The sequence below is a fragment of the Gymnoscopelus microlampas genome (assembly GCF_963454915.1).
Source record: "Gymnoscopelus microlampas genome assembly, chromosome: 5".
Classification (NCBI taxonomy): domain Eukaryota; kingdom Metazoa; phylum Chordata; class Actinopteri; order Myctophiformes; family Myctophidae; genus Gymnoscopelus; species Gymnoscopelus microlampas.
Genome location: NC_139942.1, coordinates 7,848,322 through 7,866,808, shown reverse-complemented (window position 1 = coordinate 7,866,808; position 18,487 = coordinate 7,848,322). Strand labels below are relative to the sequence as shown.

The 18,487-nt window shown below is 41.0% G+C and overlaps 1 protein-coding gene across 1 annotated transcript in view; it reads left to right on the top strand.

Moving 5' to 3' along the window:
* Positions 1 to 16,115, top strand: part of afg3l2 (AFG3-like AAA ATPase 2) — a 30,038-nt gene extending 13,923 nt beyond the window's left edge. The window contains exons 10-17 of the mRNA XM_084057927.1: positions 286 to 439; positions 568 to 675; positions 1,427 to 1,552; positions 2,226 to 2,336; positions 2,931 to 3,046; positions 6,309 to 6,509; positions 9,068 to 9,262; positions 12,816 to 16,115. Of these exons, the coding sequence (XP_083914053.1) occupies positions 286 to 439; positions 568 to 675; positions 1,427 to 1,552; positions 2,226 to 2,336; positions 2,931 to 3,046; positions 6,309 to 6,509; positions 9,068 to 9,262; positions 12,816 to 13,058 (1,254 nt within the window). The 3' untranslated portion in view covers positions 13,059 to 16,115. The remainder of the gene's footprint in view (positions 1 to 285; positions 440 to 567; positions 676 to 1,426; positions 1,553 to 2,225; positions 2,337 to 2,930; positions 3,047 to 6,308; positions 6,510 to 9,067; positions 9,263 to 12,815) is intronic.
* Positions 16,116 to 18,487: the final 2,372 nt, after the last annotated feature.

Genomic DNA, 18,487 nt, shown 5'->3' with positions numbered 1-18,487 from the left:
ATACATGATTCGAATTTACTTCCATTATCTTGTACATTGATACAACAAATGTTAGATGTGTCAACCGTAAGGTTATACATGTAATTAGCCACATATTTTCAGGGACTGCACAGAACCACCAGGAAAATAAACTTGCACTTTCGCTCTGTTAATATGATGTTAAATTAACATTTAGAAAACCTTAGTTAATAGTTTTGTTTGTAACTCGTAAGAACGTTCACTGCGTCCTGTTCATCAGTGTTGTGTTGTAATGTTGTTGAGTGTTTATTGTGTTGTGTTGTGTAGGTTAGGGATCTATTCGTGATGGCTCGTAAGAACGCACCCTGCATCCTGTTCATCGATGAGATCGACGCCGTGGGCAGGAAGAGAGGCAGAGGAAACTTTGGAGGACAAAGTGAACAAGAGAACACTCTGAACCAGCTGCTGGTAGAGATGGATGGTGGGTAGAAATACTAGTAAAATACTAGTAAAATGGTAGTAAAATACTAGTAAAATATTAGTAAAATACTAGTAAAACACTGAACCAGCTACTGGTAATAGTAATATGTTTCCTGTATGTTTCCTCAGGCTTCAACACGTCCACTAACGTAGTCGTTTTGGCGGGAACCAACAGACCTGACATCTTGGATCCAGCTCTGATGAGACCTGGACGCTTCGACAGACAGATCTACCTGAGTAAATACTGAATACTGCTAATACTTAATACTGTAAATACTGTCCCACTGTCTGCCTGTCTCACTGAAACCTATTATCTCCATATTTTAACTTTTTTCATAAATGAATGCCGTACTTCGCCATTCTATGTCACACAAAAGTAGCAAAAATAACCGATCTACAAGCGCGACGTGTTTTGAACTTGTAGATCTGCTATTTTTGCTATTTTTAATTGGAATCCTGAAAAGTTAGATTTGTATTTAATTTCAAATGCATTTAGTTATACTTCTGTTAACTTTATTAACTTAAATACAAATACATTGGACATAAAAAAGACAATAGAATTTTAACAGTAGTCATTAAGCTACTAATATAGACATGTTTGGAATTGTAACAGCTGAAATCAATCATATATCAGTATCTCGATATTAACCTGCGGGGCGCATTAAGTGAAGGTGGGGGCCGCATGTGGCCCCCGAGCCACCAGTTGCCCATGTATGATGTATACAGTATACATCTGCTGCTATGCTCATGCACCTTTATATTTGACCCATTTTACTTACTTTTACCTACTTTATCAGGTACTATATGTAATAGATTATTTGTTTGTTTGTTTGTTTGTTTCTTTGATTGATCTCTCTTCCCCCTTGCCCCTCCCCCCCTTCTTCTCCTTCCCTTTCTTTTTTTTTCAATGGAAATAACAAAAACCTATTTCACCCACTTTTTTACTTCAGTAAACCTGTGATGTGACAATAAAGCTTCTGATTCTCAGGTCCTCCAGACATCAAAGGTCGGGCGTCCATCTTCAAAGTTCACCTTCGACCTCTGAAATTAGATGTTAACACCGACAGCATTGCACTGGCCAAGAAAATGGCCGCCCTCACACCAGGTTTCTCTGGTAAACAATGCCCACACACACACACACACACACACACACACACTTGAAATGTTTATTTATGTCCACTAAACAGAAGTACAAGAATGTGTTGTACAAGGGACATAAACACTGTCAGTGCACTGCTGTCAGACAATAGGAGAACAGAACAGCCAATTACAAAGTGCATAGACGGCAGAACATTGTTACATACAATATAGTTGACATACTTGTCAGACACAGCAGACATAAATCATTGGTAAAGGAAACAACGCCTCCTCCAAATTGAGCGGCTTCCTATAATAGCTGATACTGAGCCACACACACACACACACACACACACACACACACACACACACACACACACACACACACACACACACACACACACACACACACAGGTTTCTACTAGTCTACTACACACTGAGAGCTGTTATATAAAAATAATTACACATTCATCACTTTAATAGTATGAAAACTAAGTTCAGTAGTATGACATCTAAAGTATACATAAGCATATCAAGTACTAAGTATAGGAACAGCATACAACATTTCCATGTAGTGTAAACACACCTTCTGGACACCTTGGACTACACTCCTGCATAGAGACTAACAAATATCCTTACAAATATTGCAGTACAAGGATGTATTGTGTTGCGTTGTGTGTATTTTAGCTGTGTGTGTGTTTGTTCTCCAGGTGCTGACATCGCCAATGTTTGTAACGAAGCAGCGCTGATCGCTGCTCGACATCTGGCTGATGCCATCAACCACAAGCACTTTGAACAAGCTATAGAGAGAGTTATAGGAGGTAAGAACACTGCTGGTTTTATCTCCTACCAGGACCTCTAGTACTGCTGGTTTTATCACCTACCAGGACCTCTAGTACGTCTGGTTTTATCTCCTACCAGGACTTCTAGTCCATTACATATCGTCCATTATAAAATGATGAGCAAAATTTGAATTAACGTTCAATTTAACACTTATTTTTTACTTTCTACTTGCGAATTCTGGGGCTGCACGATAAAAAATGTCGGTAGGAGACACAAAGGAGACTCTTTGTGTCTCCTACCGGAACCGCTGCCTACCGGTCCGCTGGTCATCAACTTATTGGCTTAGGATTGCAACAAAAACTAAAAAGATATCCATTAATTCAAGTCTCTAATCAATTGGGAAAAAAAGTCATTTTGGGGGTGAACTATCCCTTTAACCATTTAAACCCATACTGAGATGACTGGAGTCGGCTCCCTTTTTTCCCTTTACACCAAAACGCTTAGCCGAAAACAGTGGCTGTACAAGAATAGGGGCACGCTGGGGGTTCATGTGGCTAAACCAGGCCTTTCCGGTAATATGTCATCAATAATCATGTTCATATTCATAATCATGTTGATTGTGCTCTCCCCAGGTTTAGAGAAGAAGTCTCAGGTGTTGCAGCCAGAGGAGAAGAAGACGGTGGCGTACCACGAAGCCGGACACGCTGTCGCCGGCTGGTTCCTGGAACACGCTGATCCACTTATCAAGGTCACACACACACACACACGTTTGTATCACTGTACTTGTGAGGACATCAAATTATTTTGGATAGCATTGAAAATAGCCGATCTACAAGCTCACAACGCGTCGCGTTGTGAGCTTGTAGATCTGCTATTTTTCGGTGTGTGATATTGCCTCACAACTAAGTTGAAAATTACAAATTACATACAAAACAGGAGTGCACACAAAATGCCTAAAGTTGTCGAGGTATGTTTGTGGATCCCATCCCAGCCTCCAGCTTCATCGCTTACAGCAGTGGTTCTCGACCAGTGGTCCGGGGACCACCAGTGGTCCTTGAGGGGGTTCCAGGTGGTCCCCAGCTAAATGATAGAGACTTGGTAACCAAAAGGACCCTTATTTATTAGATCTTTAACTCTTGAGAGCGTTAAAATGAAACCAAATGGACCCTGACAGGTCCATTTGGTTTCATTTTACGCTCTCAAGAGTTAAAGTGTTGTTAAACATCTGATTTACTTAATTTACGCAATTAGAGAATGTAGAAGAATTGTTATTCTGATAAACGTTTGCCTGTTATCTCTCCTATTGGTACCAACATCAACACAGCATGGAATTGTGGACAACAACAAAATATTCTAAGTTTTGGGTCTGAGAGTCTAAATCTCATCAAATGGTGGTTCCGTGGCTGAAATGCCGAATAAATAATGGACCTTGATATGAAAAGGGTTGAGAACTACTGGCTTAGAGTAATGAACGTGTATTTACCAGTGCAACGCGGTCGGCACGGAAAACAACAGGAACTGTTGATCAAATAGAATTAATATTCCGTTACTGCATTGTCTATTTCTTGATTCAAATGTTTTCAAAAACATTCTTGAGGGTATTGTTTAGGCTGTAAATGACACTGTGTGTTTGTTTACATGGCTGCCATGTTGGATACGGCCCAAAATCAAGCACCGCAGATTGATATGAGATTATGAGCCAGGTGCTCTGAGTCTTTGATTAGGCAGCGGTCCGTTACAGACAGGGGTGCACATAACTGGTGCGCAGGTGCGCATGCGCACCCAAAATAAAAAATGAGCACCACATCAGACGACGTGAGGCGCTTTTGCGCACCAACAGCTGGGACAGGAATTACCAAGCTTTTATTTTTTAGCAAAACTAAAAAGTAAAAGCCTGGAGATCGAGGACGCATGCTGCACGTGATTGTGTCAGTGTCTCGCATCGCCTCGCTGCGTGCACGCAGCCAGCAGCGGCTGTTTAGAGGCAGTCGTCACCGATGATGAACGCACCGTGATGGTGCAAAATATGCCGTGAACGTCCCAATCTGGCAGATAAAAGCAGCGCAGCACAGGGCGCCAACCTTGGGGGCTTCACCAAACGATGTGAGAGGAAAAAAACGGCGAAAATCGGCGGAATTTGCAAGCAGAGCGTCCTCTTTTTTTTCCCTCGCGCAGCTGCACCCCCCCGTTGACAAAACTGTCCGGTGTGCACCGTGCTGACTCCCCCGCCCCCCCCCCCCCCCCCCCCCCCCGTTGACAAACGGGACCATTTATTTGTTGCGCACCAAGTCACATCTCCAGGTGGTAGGTAGGTCTAGTACTTCTGCGTACTAGACCTAAAAAGTTATGTGCATCCCTGGTTATAGAGTTCAGAGTTCAGACCGCTGTCTAATCAAACCGATGCATTCAGTGATCGACCAATCCGAATCATAGACTGTATAAATGAGATGGGCAAACCCCCTCCGCTGCTTTCTATAGACCGAAAATGAAGCCGATTGTTGCAAGACTGTAGGTCTGCCATCTTTCAATACGCGTCAGAATGAGACCAGACCATTATTGGTTGGGTAGCTTGTCAATCAAGAGCGGGGGGCGGGGAATGAATGCTATTGGTTGTGTTGCTTGTCAATCAAATCACCCCGCCCCTCCTAGAGAATAGCCTACTTTATCGTCAATTTTATAATAAATAGGACCATAATTTAGCAAAACGCATATCCTGATGATTGAAAGGAGACTTTAAACTAGCGACTGGAAGCATATAGAATTTATGACAATTTTTATTACAGTAAGAAAATCTAGTCTAAAGTTTGTCAAAAAACCCATTCACTTGGGTTAAAATAAATTCTTTCTGACACCACAGGTCGGCGCAGGGTAAAACAGCGCCACTCTGGCCATTTTGTCGGCCTCATCGTGAATATGTAGGACTTGCCCCTTGATCCGAATCAAGCATTCAACCAAGCCGTGTAATAAGTGTTTATATTGTTGTGTGTTACAGGCAGTGGCGTAAAGTAATTAAGTACATTTACTCAAGTACTGTACTTAAGTGCACTTTTTACTTTACTGGAGTATTTCCCATTTTCAATACTTTTACTTCTATTCGACTACATCTCAGAGGCAAATATTGTGCTTTTACTCCACTACAATTATTTGAAAACTTGAGTTACTAGTTACTTTGCAGATATAAATTATTACATTATAAAACATACATTAACCACTTTTTGCCCTATTTTATACCAAGGCTATTTGAAAATAGCCGATCTACAAGCTAACAACGCGTCGCATCACGACTTTCACAGTACTTTTACTTTTGGTATTTGAAGCACATTTCCATATCAATACTTTTGTACTTTTACTCAAGTCTATATTTAAGACTTTTACTCATAACATACAGAGCACGTGAGCGGAGCGGGTGGAAATGCCGCACGGCGCTCCAGGGGGCTGTTTTCACGCTCGCTATTCGCTCACGTTGACCCCCCCCACCCCGCGCTCCGCTCCCCGCCGCTCCGTCGCTCACGTTGATTTGCGCACCTCTCGCTCCATGCTGCGCTCAAACCGGGTCGCTCAACAGTAAAAAAAAAGGAAAAGAAAGTAGAAATTCTAGTGAAATCTCGGTGTGCTGTGCACTGCTGGATGTCTGTGTGTCTCTGAGTCCGTGCGACCCGGCATGCTCAAACATTCGGTGCGCGGCCCCCGCCGGGGCGGCTTGGAGCGACAGGCGGTCCTCACTCTGAGTAGCGCTCCAACCTTTTTATAAACCAGCTCCACGCTCACGTCAAAATCGCGTCGCTCCACTCCTCGCTCCGCTCCGCTCACATGCTCTGGTAACAGAGTACTTCTACATTGCAGTATCGATACTTTTACTTAAGTACAACATTTGAGTACTTTTTACACCACTACAGGTATCCATGATCCCCAGAGGTAAAGGTCCGGGCTATGCTCAGTGTCTTCTCAAAGAACAGTATTTTTGTGTGTTTATATCGTTGTGTATATTCTGGTATTGTTGTGTGTTACAGGTATCCATTATCCCCAGAGGTAAAGGCCTGGGCTATGCTCAGTATCTCCCTAAGGAACAGTATCTGTACACCAAAGAGCAGCTGCTGGACAGGATGTGTATGACTCTGGGAGGCCGCGTTTCTGAGGAGATCTTCTTCGGACGGATCACCACCGGAGCCCAAGATGACCTGCGCAAGGTCACACAGAGTGCATACGCACAGGTAGAGCACACTCACTCGCGCGCACACATACGCACAGACACATACACCAGGGTTTCCGCTAGGCATTTTCCTGGCCGGCCAACGTGACAAGATTAACTTTTTCCGGACAGATCTTAACCCATTAAGGCAAACATTTGCAACTCAAATCTTTGCTTCTGGGGATTCTACAAATGTCTTCTAAATCCTACAGTTTTTTGAAAAACATATGTTTCTATATCAGTGGTTCTCAAACTTTTTCATGTCAAGGACCCCCATGTATTTGGCAGCGGACCCCCATCTCAAAATATTTCGTAATAGGGACAAGCAAAGATTTGAGTAAAAAAAGTACTTGAGTACATGTACTTATTTACTCACCTCTGTAAAATAATTCATGAATCCCAGGATCCATTTTCTTTTGGACTCCTTAGGACATGATCTGACAGTAGCCTAGGCCTCCTACACACTACAGTACTTAACAGGTTACACTTGGACCATTGTTATGCAGGAGACGGCAGCTTTAGCTTTGTAAAAGGTGCGAATGGGGCAGCCAATGTATCACTGCAGTCAGTGTTTGTCAACCTTTTTGGTGCCAAGGTACACCTGGCTTAGCCAAAATATCCCAGGGTACACCTAGATATATGGTGCGTATATATATATATATATATAATATTTACTCTCATGTACACAAGATTTAATAAAGAAACCTTGAACATTACAAAATGTCTTTGGCCTACAAATATATAAACTTGGGGTAGTGCAATGAATGGAGAAGATGAAAAAAAAGGAAAGAGACAGTGCCTCAGTTTCACCGATTTATTTTTGGAAACATACTTGGAAACAACTTGTTTTGCTTTGATGTCATAATAAAGAAACCTTGAACTAAAAAACAGCACACACATGTTCAATTTGGCCTACAAATATATAAACTTGTCATTGCAATGAACAGAGGAGTTGGATTCACCTTCCCAAGAAAAATACTTTAAAAACTCAAAAAGATTTTTTTTTAAATATATAGGAAAAATTGGCCACAATAGTCTTAGTGTGAAATTGTTTTAGAAAGAAAAAAAAAACACTTTTAAGCCAGTACAAATGTCTTTGTTTGAAACTTGAGTCCTTTTTAGAAAAAATACTTTAAAACTCAATAAAAAAGATTTGTAAAAAGAAAAGAAAAAATTAGGTCACAATACAACTGTCTTAGTGTGAAACTTGAGCTTGTTTTGCTGAACACAGAGTTTGTATCCTGGCTGGGACTGATGACAAGCACACACGAAGCTCCTCGTCAACTGCTCTCAGTCTCTCTCTGTGTTTACTTTTTACGTAAGTCAGGGTTGAAAAGCTGAGCTCACACAGGTAGGTTGTTGAAAATGGGAGCAACACTGCCATTGCACTGTCTGAGATGGCTGGAAATTATTTTCCAACAGTCAACCAAAAACTGTCCAAGCTTAGAACTCTGAATTTAATTTTCAAGCCACGGTTCTCCCTTATTTCCACTAGCTGCTCTTGCTCCTCAAATGGACTGTTCTCGTTTTCAGCAGTTTCGTTGAATGGGTCACGGACCCAGTCGAAGTTTGCCATGGACGTTGAGGGGAAATAAAAGGCAAATCTCTCCTCGAGACTTTTCAAATGCTCAGCAATGACCCCACGCAAAGCACGAGTGATTGTGTGTCCAGTGTTGATGAGGGGAAACATTTCAAGCTTGCTCTTCTCCACCTGCTGACGCCAGAGTTTCAGTCTCCCCCGAAATCCCGTCAGTTTATCTGTGCTTGTGAGGATATTCTCATCTTTTCCTTGCATTCGCCTGTTCAGTTCGTTCAGATGGGTGAAAATGTCCGCCATGTATAATAGTCTTGCACACCAGTACTCATCTGCGAACAGGTCTGCATAGTCGGATTGCTCAGCAGACAGAAAGCTTTGTAATTCCTCCCTCAGTTGATAGACACGGGACAAAACTTTCCCTCTGGAAAGCCACCCTACTTCGGTGTGCAGCAGCAGCGTTTTGTGTTCCGCCCCCATTTCCACGGTCCGGATGACGGCCGTATCGATTGACGGACGCGCCATTGTTCTCGAGGGGCTGGTTTCACACGTTCTTCAAAGCTCACGGTACACCTCGCAAGTATCCGCGGTACACTTACTGTACCATCTACCGCGGTTGACAATCACTGCAGTAACGTGAGCGTCGCGGCCGGCGGCTGTGTCTATTGTTGTTGGAGCAGAATTTTTTTTTTCTGTCGAATCTTGCCCTGTAGTTTGAGCTAGACGGGGCAGGCAGGGTCTTTACTGACCGGGCCATGGCCCCACTGGCCCTCATGACCCTTCGCCACTGGCTCCGTGTTTCATGTTCACCCTTCGTAAAACCGTTCTTTTCACAAAATGTTGCAAATGATGTCTTGTTTCACTGCCAGTTTGTTTGTCGTTCACACGCCACCCCTGTCGCCCCACTCAGACAGCAGTGATTTAATCATGGTTTGAAAATGATCGGGTGGCCCGATCATCTGTGAGAACATTTTACTCAATTTCAAGTTGAAGTAATGTGATATGTTGTACTGTGTTGTGATGGGGTTTCCTTGTGCGTTCTCCAGATCGTGCAGTTCGGCATGAACGACAAGGTGGGCCAGGTGTCCTTTGACCTTCCCCGTCAGGGTGAGATGGTCCTGGAGAAACCGTACAGCGAGGCGACGGCCCGACTCATCGACCACGAGGTGCGATCTCTGATCCATGAGGCCTACCAGAGAACACTCGCTCTGCTGACCGACAAGAAAGAGGACGTGGAGAAGGTCCGTCTCATTTACACTCACATCACCAATGCATGCTTAGCTTGTAGATCAGTTGTTATTGTGTTGTTTGTGTTGGCCAGCAACTCCTTACTAAGTAATATATTACTGCAATATTACTTTCCCCAGTAATAAGCAGTGTAACAATTATTACAATTGCCAAAACAGTAATAATATTATAGTTATTAATCCAAGTAACGCCGTGTTACAATGCGTTACAATGAACGCCCAATTTGTTTTTGACAGAGATAAGCACTCTCTCTTCTCTGCATGGGTTGTCTATGCTGCCCTACAAAGCCGAGGTGCAGTGACTACGTTTTTGGACACGCCGACTTATTTGTGTATCCCAAAGGTCAATAGGCTCTATGCACAGCAGCCATTTTGGAAAGAAATTGGGCCTTCACAGGTGTTACCAATGATACTAATGAAGGCTCTGTTCCATTCTGGTCAAACAGAGTCAGGGTGCTGATGTTGTGCACGTTGGCTCACTGGAAACACTGGCTACACCAGTGGGTTTCAAAGTGTGGTCCAGGGACCCCCATATGGTTCCTTGAGGGGGTTCCAAATGGCCCCTTAAAGGGTTAGTTCAGATTGAGTATTTTCTGTAGGAAATACTTACCATTAATGTAGTGGTTCCAAAGGTATTAATTGATTGCCCGAGTCCTGTGGTCAGAGTTATGGTCCGTTTCTGATAAATATGAAGTAGTTCCGGTAGATTAGTAGATTTGGTGGGGGCCGCTCATTAAAAATAAATTAATAAAAAAAACTAGCGTCATTTGTATTGTTGACCTATTTCTACCATATAGAGCAGTTTTCGTTAAATTTCGACCCCTCTGTCACATGGTACTAATGTTTGTGTCCAGAATCACTGCGCCGCAGCAGCCTACTCACGCACAAAATATATGACACAAAAAATAGTACCATGTGACAGAGGGGTCGAAATTGAACGAAACCTGCTCTATATGGTAGAAATAGGTCAACAATACAAATGACGCTAGTTTTTTAAATTAATGTATTTGTAATGAGCGGCCCCCACCATATCTACTAATCTACTGGAACTACTTCATATTTATCAGAAACGGACCATAACTCTGACCACGGGACTCGGGCAATCAATTAATACCTTTGCAACCACTACATTAATGGTAAGTATTTCCTACAGAAAATACTCAAAAAATCTGAACTAACCCTTTAAAAGGTGTGTAACTCTGAGAGTGTACAAATGGAACCAAATGGACTCGTAAGGGTCCATTTGGTTCCATTAAGTCCATTTGGTTCCATTTGTACACTCTCAGAGTAATGGGGGTCCTTGAAATTAAAAGGTTAGAGAACCACTGTGCTACATGAAATGGAACAAAGCCTTCATTAGTATCATTGGTAAAACCTGTGAAGGAAGTAAGGAAGTATTTGCAATATGGCTGCCGTGCATAGAGCCTATTTAGCCTTTGTGATTTTGGGGGATAAACAATTACCTCAAGAACGGATATATAATTAGTGTAATATCACTTACAGGACGATATCTCATTTGGCTGACCAGTTGACCGTAGTTATTGCACTTCTGGCTTTGTAGGGCAGAATGAGCCGTCTCTCCGTCCAGCTGTGTGGAGCAGAACGTTCAAGCGCCATAGTAGGAGTTTGTCACATGTGAAAAAATAACAAATCTCCGTTATTTTGCGTTTATGTCAGTCAAAAAGATACAATGGATATTGATGTCCATTGTTAACCACGTGCGGGCAGCAAATCACTTTGAACCACGAGACATTCAAGCAGTCTCTCATCTGTAATGGCAGGTTTGAGAGACTGCTATGTGTGCGGTTCTGCTATTTTGTCCTCCTGTAAGGATAATTATTGTTCCAATATATCTCTGCTGTCCAGCGCGAACCTGCTAACTCCAAAACGCTCATTGTTCAGGAAACGAAAAAACAAAATATACGTTTTTCAGGAAATGAAGAAAACCTTATATTTTTAAAACAAAGCAATACTGCCTCATCAAAGTTGGTATAGTGACTTTATATATTGTCAGATACTTGCATGTGTCATTATATTATCAACACTTTAACCAAATCGCGGGTAAATCAACACCTTACCCAGCGCAAGTGGAGTTAGTACTAGTTTCAGACGAGCAGAAATCAAGCTGAAGTGGAGTTAGGTGTCCAAACAACAGTAGCTCCACTCGCTGCTGAGGGAGAGGTTTCAAATGGGTACAAAATCCCAAAAGCTAACAATGGATCTCCAAGCTCACAATGCATCACAACAACGTGTGAATTAATGTCCTGATGCTTCATGCCACTTATTATATAGGCCTACAACAATAAACAGGACTTTAAATATTACAATAACTTCTGCAATGAGGGAGTAGAACTAGCACGACAGAAATGCTATGAACGCCTTTCTTCTTGTCACATTGCTCTCCTCATTAAACACTTCATAGATTTTAGAAATATAATTACTTGTTTTCATAACATTAGCGTCAGTGCTAAGTTTGATAAACAGGTACACTGCATAGTTTTAACAGACTACGGGGAGCTTGTTTACGTGTTCCTCCTTGCTCACTGCGCAGTGCGCTCTGCTAATGCTGTTAAAAAGCAGCACTGAAGAGGAGAGGGGGGAGTTGTTTGTTTTTGACAGGCAGTTTGAGGATCCAATGGAGTTGGGAGTTTTTGTCAGAGGTGCTTTTCATTTTTTACACAGACGTAAAGGGTGTTCAATAGCGTTGATTTATGAAAAAAAAAAGAAAAAAGATGAAAAACTAGTTAGCTGGTTCGTCCTGGACACCGACGATATGGAATATGCAGAAAGCAAAAGATAGAAGACGCTGTTTATTATTATTATTATTATCATTTATTTTGTAATATTTAATTTTTCTTATAAATATATTATAGTCCATATCAGCGGTTCTCAAACTATATAGGTTGTGACCCAAAGTGGGGTCGCGGGAGGGTGCCGTTGGGGTCGCGCTTTGGCAACCAAAATAAGAAAAAGAAAAAATGAGTGGAGGATGGGGTCGCCAAAAAAAATCCCTCATAATATGGGGTTGTGGTATAAAAAAGTTTGAGAACCCCTGGTCTATGTTAAACCCATTAAGACCTGAAGCCGATTTCTACAAAATGTCTTCTAAATACCAACAGTTTTCTGAAAAACCTATGTTTCTATATCAGTGGTGCTCAAACTTTTTCATGTCAACGACCCCCAAAATGATATGTATTTGGCCGCCGACCCCCATCCAAAATATGTTGTTCCAAGGACCCCCCCAGAAGCAAAGATTTGAGTTAAAAAATGTTCGCTTTAAAAGAATATAAATATATTAATTTGCACACATTTTCTTGATTTTTCAAAAATAGCAGATCGAGTGCCGCGCTACGAGCTTGTATATCTGCTATTTTTGAATAGCCAAAGTGTAAAATCATGCTTTTTAGCTCAAATGAAAAAATGACACAGATGTGTGCAGTTAAGATTGATGACTCATCGTTCCAGTAAAGTGTATTCAGCTGGACAAACAGTTCCTTGAAACGAAAAGGAAAAAAAGCTGTTGATAATGACCTCCAACGTCCTCCAGGTGGCGCTGCGTCTCCTGGAGAAGGAGGTGCTGGACAAGAGCGACATGGTGGAGCTGCTGGGGAGCCGGCCGTTCAGCGAGAAGTCCACCTACGAGGAGATGGTGGAGGGGACGGGCGGAGAGGACGAGGACACCTCGCTGCCCGAGGGACTCAAGGACTGGAACAAGGACCGCAAGGCGGACGAGCCCGTCACCATAGAGGAGCAGGTGGCGAGGCAGATCGGCAGAGGGATGCCCTTCTAGACCGTTCCGTCCGTCCGTCTGTCTGTCTGTCTGAATGACCTGTCTGTCTGTCTGTCTGTCTGTCTGTTTGAATGACCTGTCTGTCTGTCTGTCTGTCTGTCTGTTTGAATGACCTGTCTGTCTGTCTGTCTGTCTGTCTGTCTGTCTGTCTGTCTGTCTGTCTGTCTGTCTGTCTGTCTGTCTGTCTGAATGACGTCTCTGTCTGTCTGTCTGAATGACTATTCTTAACGCATTCAATCCGGGAAACGCATCATTTTTTTCTTTGGCTATTTTTTTTAAATCGTGATTTTTTTGGGGGGAAATCTTTGAAGCAAACATTTGTAAAATCAGATCAGAAAAATCAGAAGCAAAGGTTTGAGTTACAAATATATTCGCTTTAGAAAATATAATATTCAAAGATTTGCACAAATTTTCATGATTTTTTTTTTTTTAAATAGCAGATTTAAAAGCTCATAGCCGAGCTTGTTGATCTGCTATTTTTCAATAGCCAAAGACATCTTAAAATGACACGGATGCGTTCCCTTCCCGGTCTTAATATGTTAAAGAAAATAATGTTGCAGTCCTGTGGAAACCTCACAAAAACTGTAACTTTTCGGAATTCAGATTCAACAGTTAGTAGCAAAAAATAGCAGATGTACAAGCTCAAAACATCCACAAGCTCAAAACGCGGCACGTCATTTTTTTTGGCTACTTTTGTGCGACACTGTAGATTAGAATGACGAAATAGGACATTGATTTACGAAAAGAAAAAAATATATATATAAAAAGTTAAAACATGGAGAATAAGAGGTTTCCCGCCCCCGACAGCAAGAGGAACAGGGGGGCAAGACGGATATCTGGAGGAATGCCCTTCTAGACCTGTCTGTCTGTCTGTCTGTCTCTCTGTCTGTCTGTCTGTCTCTCTGTCTCTCTGTCTGTCTCTCTGTCTGATTGAGTGTGTGTCTGACACAGACGGTATGCGTTCTAGAACTGTCTCTCTCTCTCTCTCTGTGTGTGCTGAAATGATGGATATGGAGTTCTGGAACATTCTCCTGGTCTCTTCAACTCTCTTCTGTGTTACGGATCAGGAGCTGTGTGACTGATACAAAAAAAACCTTCTGCTCTTGAGCCCGGGCAGGGAGACGGGAGCAACAAACGCCCTGGGGGGGAATCTAACCCACAACCCCCCCCCCTGTCGTGACTGAGGCAGTGGAAAAAGATTCACTGCTGGTAGAAATGTTTGTGCCGTTGAGTACAGCTTATCAGACTGTCAACCGCAAATCACTTGGGATTAGATTACTTAAACCCATTAAGGCCAGGAACGCATACTGTGTTATTTTTTTATTTTTTAGCGATAACTATTATTTTATACTTTGGCTATTCAAAAATAGCAGATCTACAAGCTCATAGCGCGGCACTCGGTGCGCTTAATTGTGAACGCTTGTGCAAATCTTTGAATATATATATATTTTTTACATTTTCAACTCAAATCTTTGCTTCTGGGAGGGTCCCTGGGACAACATGTTTTGAGATGGGGGTCCGCGGCCAAATACATATCATTTTGGGGGGGTCCTTGTCATGAAAAAGGTTTGAGAACCACTGATATTATAGCAACACAAGTTTTTTTTCAAAAAACTGTCATCTTCTACAAAGACATTTGTAGAATCCCCCAAAAGCAAAGATTTGAGTTAAAAATGTTCGCTTTAAATATATATATAGATTCAAAGATTTGCACACATTTTCATGATTTTTCAAAAAAATTGCAGATCTATACTGCTATTTTTGAAGAGCCAAAGTATAAAATAATGGTTATTGCTCAAATCTGAAATGACACAGATGCGTTCCCGGATTGAATGGGTTAATGTATGAAAAAATGTATGTGTGTCCAGAGTGTGCGTGCCATGCACGTACGTGCACTAAAATGTTAAAGTTGCACCAAAGTGAAATATTGAAAGTTTCTGTAGACTTTTATCAAACAGCTCAAAGTAAATGGAATTACTGGGACGTTATTACAGTTGTCAGGCAGTATAGAATATGTCATTATTATGAAAAGCAATGAAGTGACATTTTGAAGGCTTGCAAGGGAACTCGGTGTGTGTTCTGGTGTAACTCATACAGTATACTATTAATAAACACATGGAATGCCAAATTTAATATTGTAAATAATAATAAAGCACACTCCTTACTGACTGACAATACGATAGAGTTTGTTTATTTGAAGTTATCGTGTTCTTTTGTTCCACCTAAGGGGTTGTTTTGGTTTCAGTGTAAATCTCTAACTGGTCAGAAAGACAAATATAAAATTAAATAAATAAAAAAAACATTAAAAAGTCTGAACGCCGTTATTGAAAAATACTTTACATTGTTCAGTAAAGTCACAAGTGTTCTGTTATTTCAGGGATTTGCTGAAAACGGGAACACATGTGAAGTATATGATGTCATTTAAAGTTCCATGTGTTAATTGACATGAAGATAATTGTATAGAGGAAGTTATTCAGAATGACTAAATTGTCACTGTCAGGTAGAAACTTTGTATGTCCTAAACTGTTACTTTGTAAAACAAATGTAAAAAAGAACCTGTGTTCCAACGTAGTTATTATTTAGTCTCAAGTTATTGTTAATACTTTTCATTGGTTCAATATTCATAAAACCCACACACTTTGACTTTCAAAATGTTGGAATGGAGAGAATAGCCGACCTACAAGTTCACAGCATGTTGTGAGCATATAGATCTGCTATTTGTGTGACACTAGTATGACGGAGGCATTAGTTTGCAAAAAAAAAACATACAAAGTTGAAATATGGAGATACAAGGTTTCTGCACGGCAGTGACAAAGTGTTGATTTTGAATATGAATTCCACTGGTGATGCAAACCGCATGTTAATGTCATATTTTCACCCTTTCACCTTGTGAACACACGAACGCGCTCAAATCGAACCGCCTGTCGGTGCAGAGGAAGCTTATGACATCACATGTTGTGACTGTGATGTCACCGTGCACAATGTTGTCATTGTAAAACGGTAATAATATGGAATATGAAGATATATTTGTTTTAATAAAGTGACTTAAATACACTGTTCACAAAACGCGTTCAGCGTTGAAAAATCTCACGTTTTTATAAAATAGCCAATGTACGAGTGTGTCGGCTATGAGTTGAAGTGAGCTTTGTAGCTCTGAGGCTGGTGCCTTGCTCAAGGGTTCCATGAGTAGGGTTCAATAAAACACGACAGCAACCAACAGACCAGTGGAACAATACATTACTACATACTTTACATTATATTTACTAAAAGTAATGTACAAATTACTCTGTATGGCAGTAGGCTATGTGCACAGAATACATATAGGAAAGAGATTGGGCGTCTTTCCTTACTTCCTTCACAGGTGTTACTAATGAATGCTAATGAAGACTCTGTTCCATTCTGGTCAAACAGAGTCAGGGTGCTGATATTGTGCATGTTAGGCTCACTGCAAACACTCTGCTACACCAGTGGGTCTCAAAGTGTGGTCCAGGGACCCTCATGGTTCCTTGATGGGGTTCTAAGTAGCCCCTTATGGGTGTGTAACTCTCTGAGAGTGTACAAAAGTTATTGGGGGTCCTTGCAATTAAAACGTTTGAGAACCACTGTGCTACACTAAATGGAAGGAAGAGGCCCAATTTCTTATCAATATGACTGCTGTGCATTAGAGCCTATCACATGGAAATCCTTTGTTAATTTGGGTCAGGCGCTTAACATGACAGTAATAGTCATTTATATGCATTTATATAAATATAAACCAATTAAAAGAGTAACGATGGGAGTAATTAATACATACTTTATGCTTTAGAATGGTAACAGGAAAGAGTGGCCACCTAAACATTGTGGGCACTAACAATATTTCCTAAATGTGAATTTGGAAAATGGTCTGAAGTAATGTAAAGTTTAGCTACATGATTGAACATTTGGCATTTAAGGCCTAATATCTCTTTACAATTGCTACAAACCTTGTGTTATAGCCAGTCATTTTGGGCATAAACAATGAGTTGAAGGATTTTGGTCTGATAATGATGTGCCATGCATTATTTCAGACCATTTTCCAAATTATTTGTTTTACAGTTGGACTGTAAAACAAATATTGGACCGACGTCATCGCTGTACATACCCCTGTAGTGTTGAAAAGGAAAAGGTTTATTATTATTTTTTACCTTTTATAATTAAAACCATTTTATTGTTGGTGAAGCACAGATATCCACTTTACAGGGCTGTTGCTACTGTGGAAATACTGTTTGATGTAATATAAGTATAGGAGGCTACTTTAAGCTTGTTTTTCATCTTGTTACTTTCACACAGTTTAGCTATTAGGCCTACATTAATCACCAGCTTGTTCCAATGTTAAAGGGAGAGTTCACCCCAAAAACTAAATATCCATGAATTCAAGTCTCTATGGGGTGACTAATCTTTAGAGAAAAAGTCATTTTGGGGTTGAACTATCCATTTAAGGATTGTGCTTTTTGCCAACAATGTGACGTTCATTGAATTGACATTCTGGCCTACATACCCCATGTGTTTGTTGGGCAGAACAAAGCACATTGTTTTGAATGAAAGAGAGATGAGTCGATGTGTCCATTTGAATTGCTGGACTAATCAAGGCCTGAACTGAAACCTAAAGGAACAGAAACCTGTTTCATCATTTCATGATGGATTTACATTGGAGGGGGGGGGGGGGGGGGGGGCAATCAAAACCAAGCAGTGAAACAATGGAACTCCTCTATATTCACATGACTTTTTGCAGGTGTAAAGTGGGCACAGGTTTTAGTAGCACAAGCCCCTGGCCCCCCAACTCTTTGTAGTTTTCAAAAGAAGCCTAAACTTCAGCACATTTACTCAAGTACTGTACTTAAGTCCAATTTTGAGGTATTTTTACTTTACTAGTGTATTTCCAGTTTTCAATACTTTTACTTCTACTCCACTACAGCTCAGAGGCAAATGTTGTACTTTTACTCCACTACAATTATTTGAAAACTTAGTTACCAGTTAATTTGTAGATTTTGGTTACTATTTCAAAACATACATTAACCAGTACAGCCCTATATACATTCCGGCCATTTGAAAATAGCAGATCTACAAGCTCACAATGTGTTGCAATGCGACACATTGTGAGCTTGTAGATCTGGCTATTTTCAAAATATTTGTATACATCTGAAAACTTGTGAAATGGGACATTCTGCATAATGAGTACTTCAACTTTTGGTACTTTAAGTACATTTTCATGCCAATACTTTTGTACTTTTACTCAAGGAAATTTTGAATACCCGACTTTTACTTGTAACAGAGTGTTTCTACGTTGCAGTATTGATGCCTTTACTTAAAATGTGAATACTTTTTCCACCACTGCTTAAACTCAACTGTATTGTAGCAGAGAATAATAGAAAGATAGAAAGTCTCAGATAGATATGATTTCTGACACTATT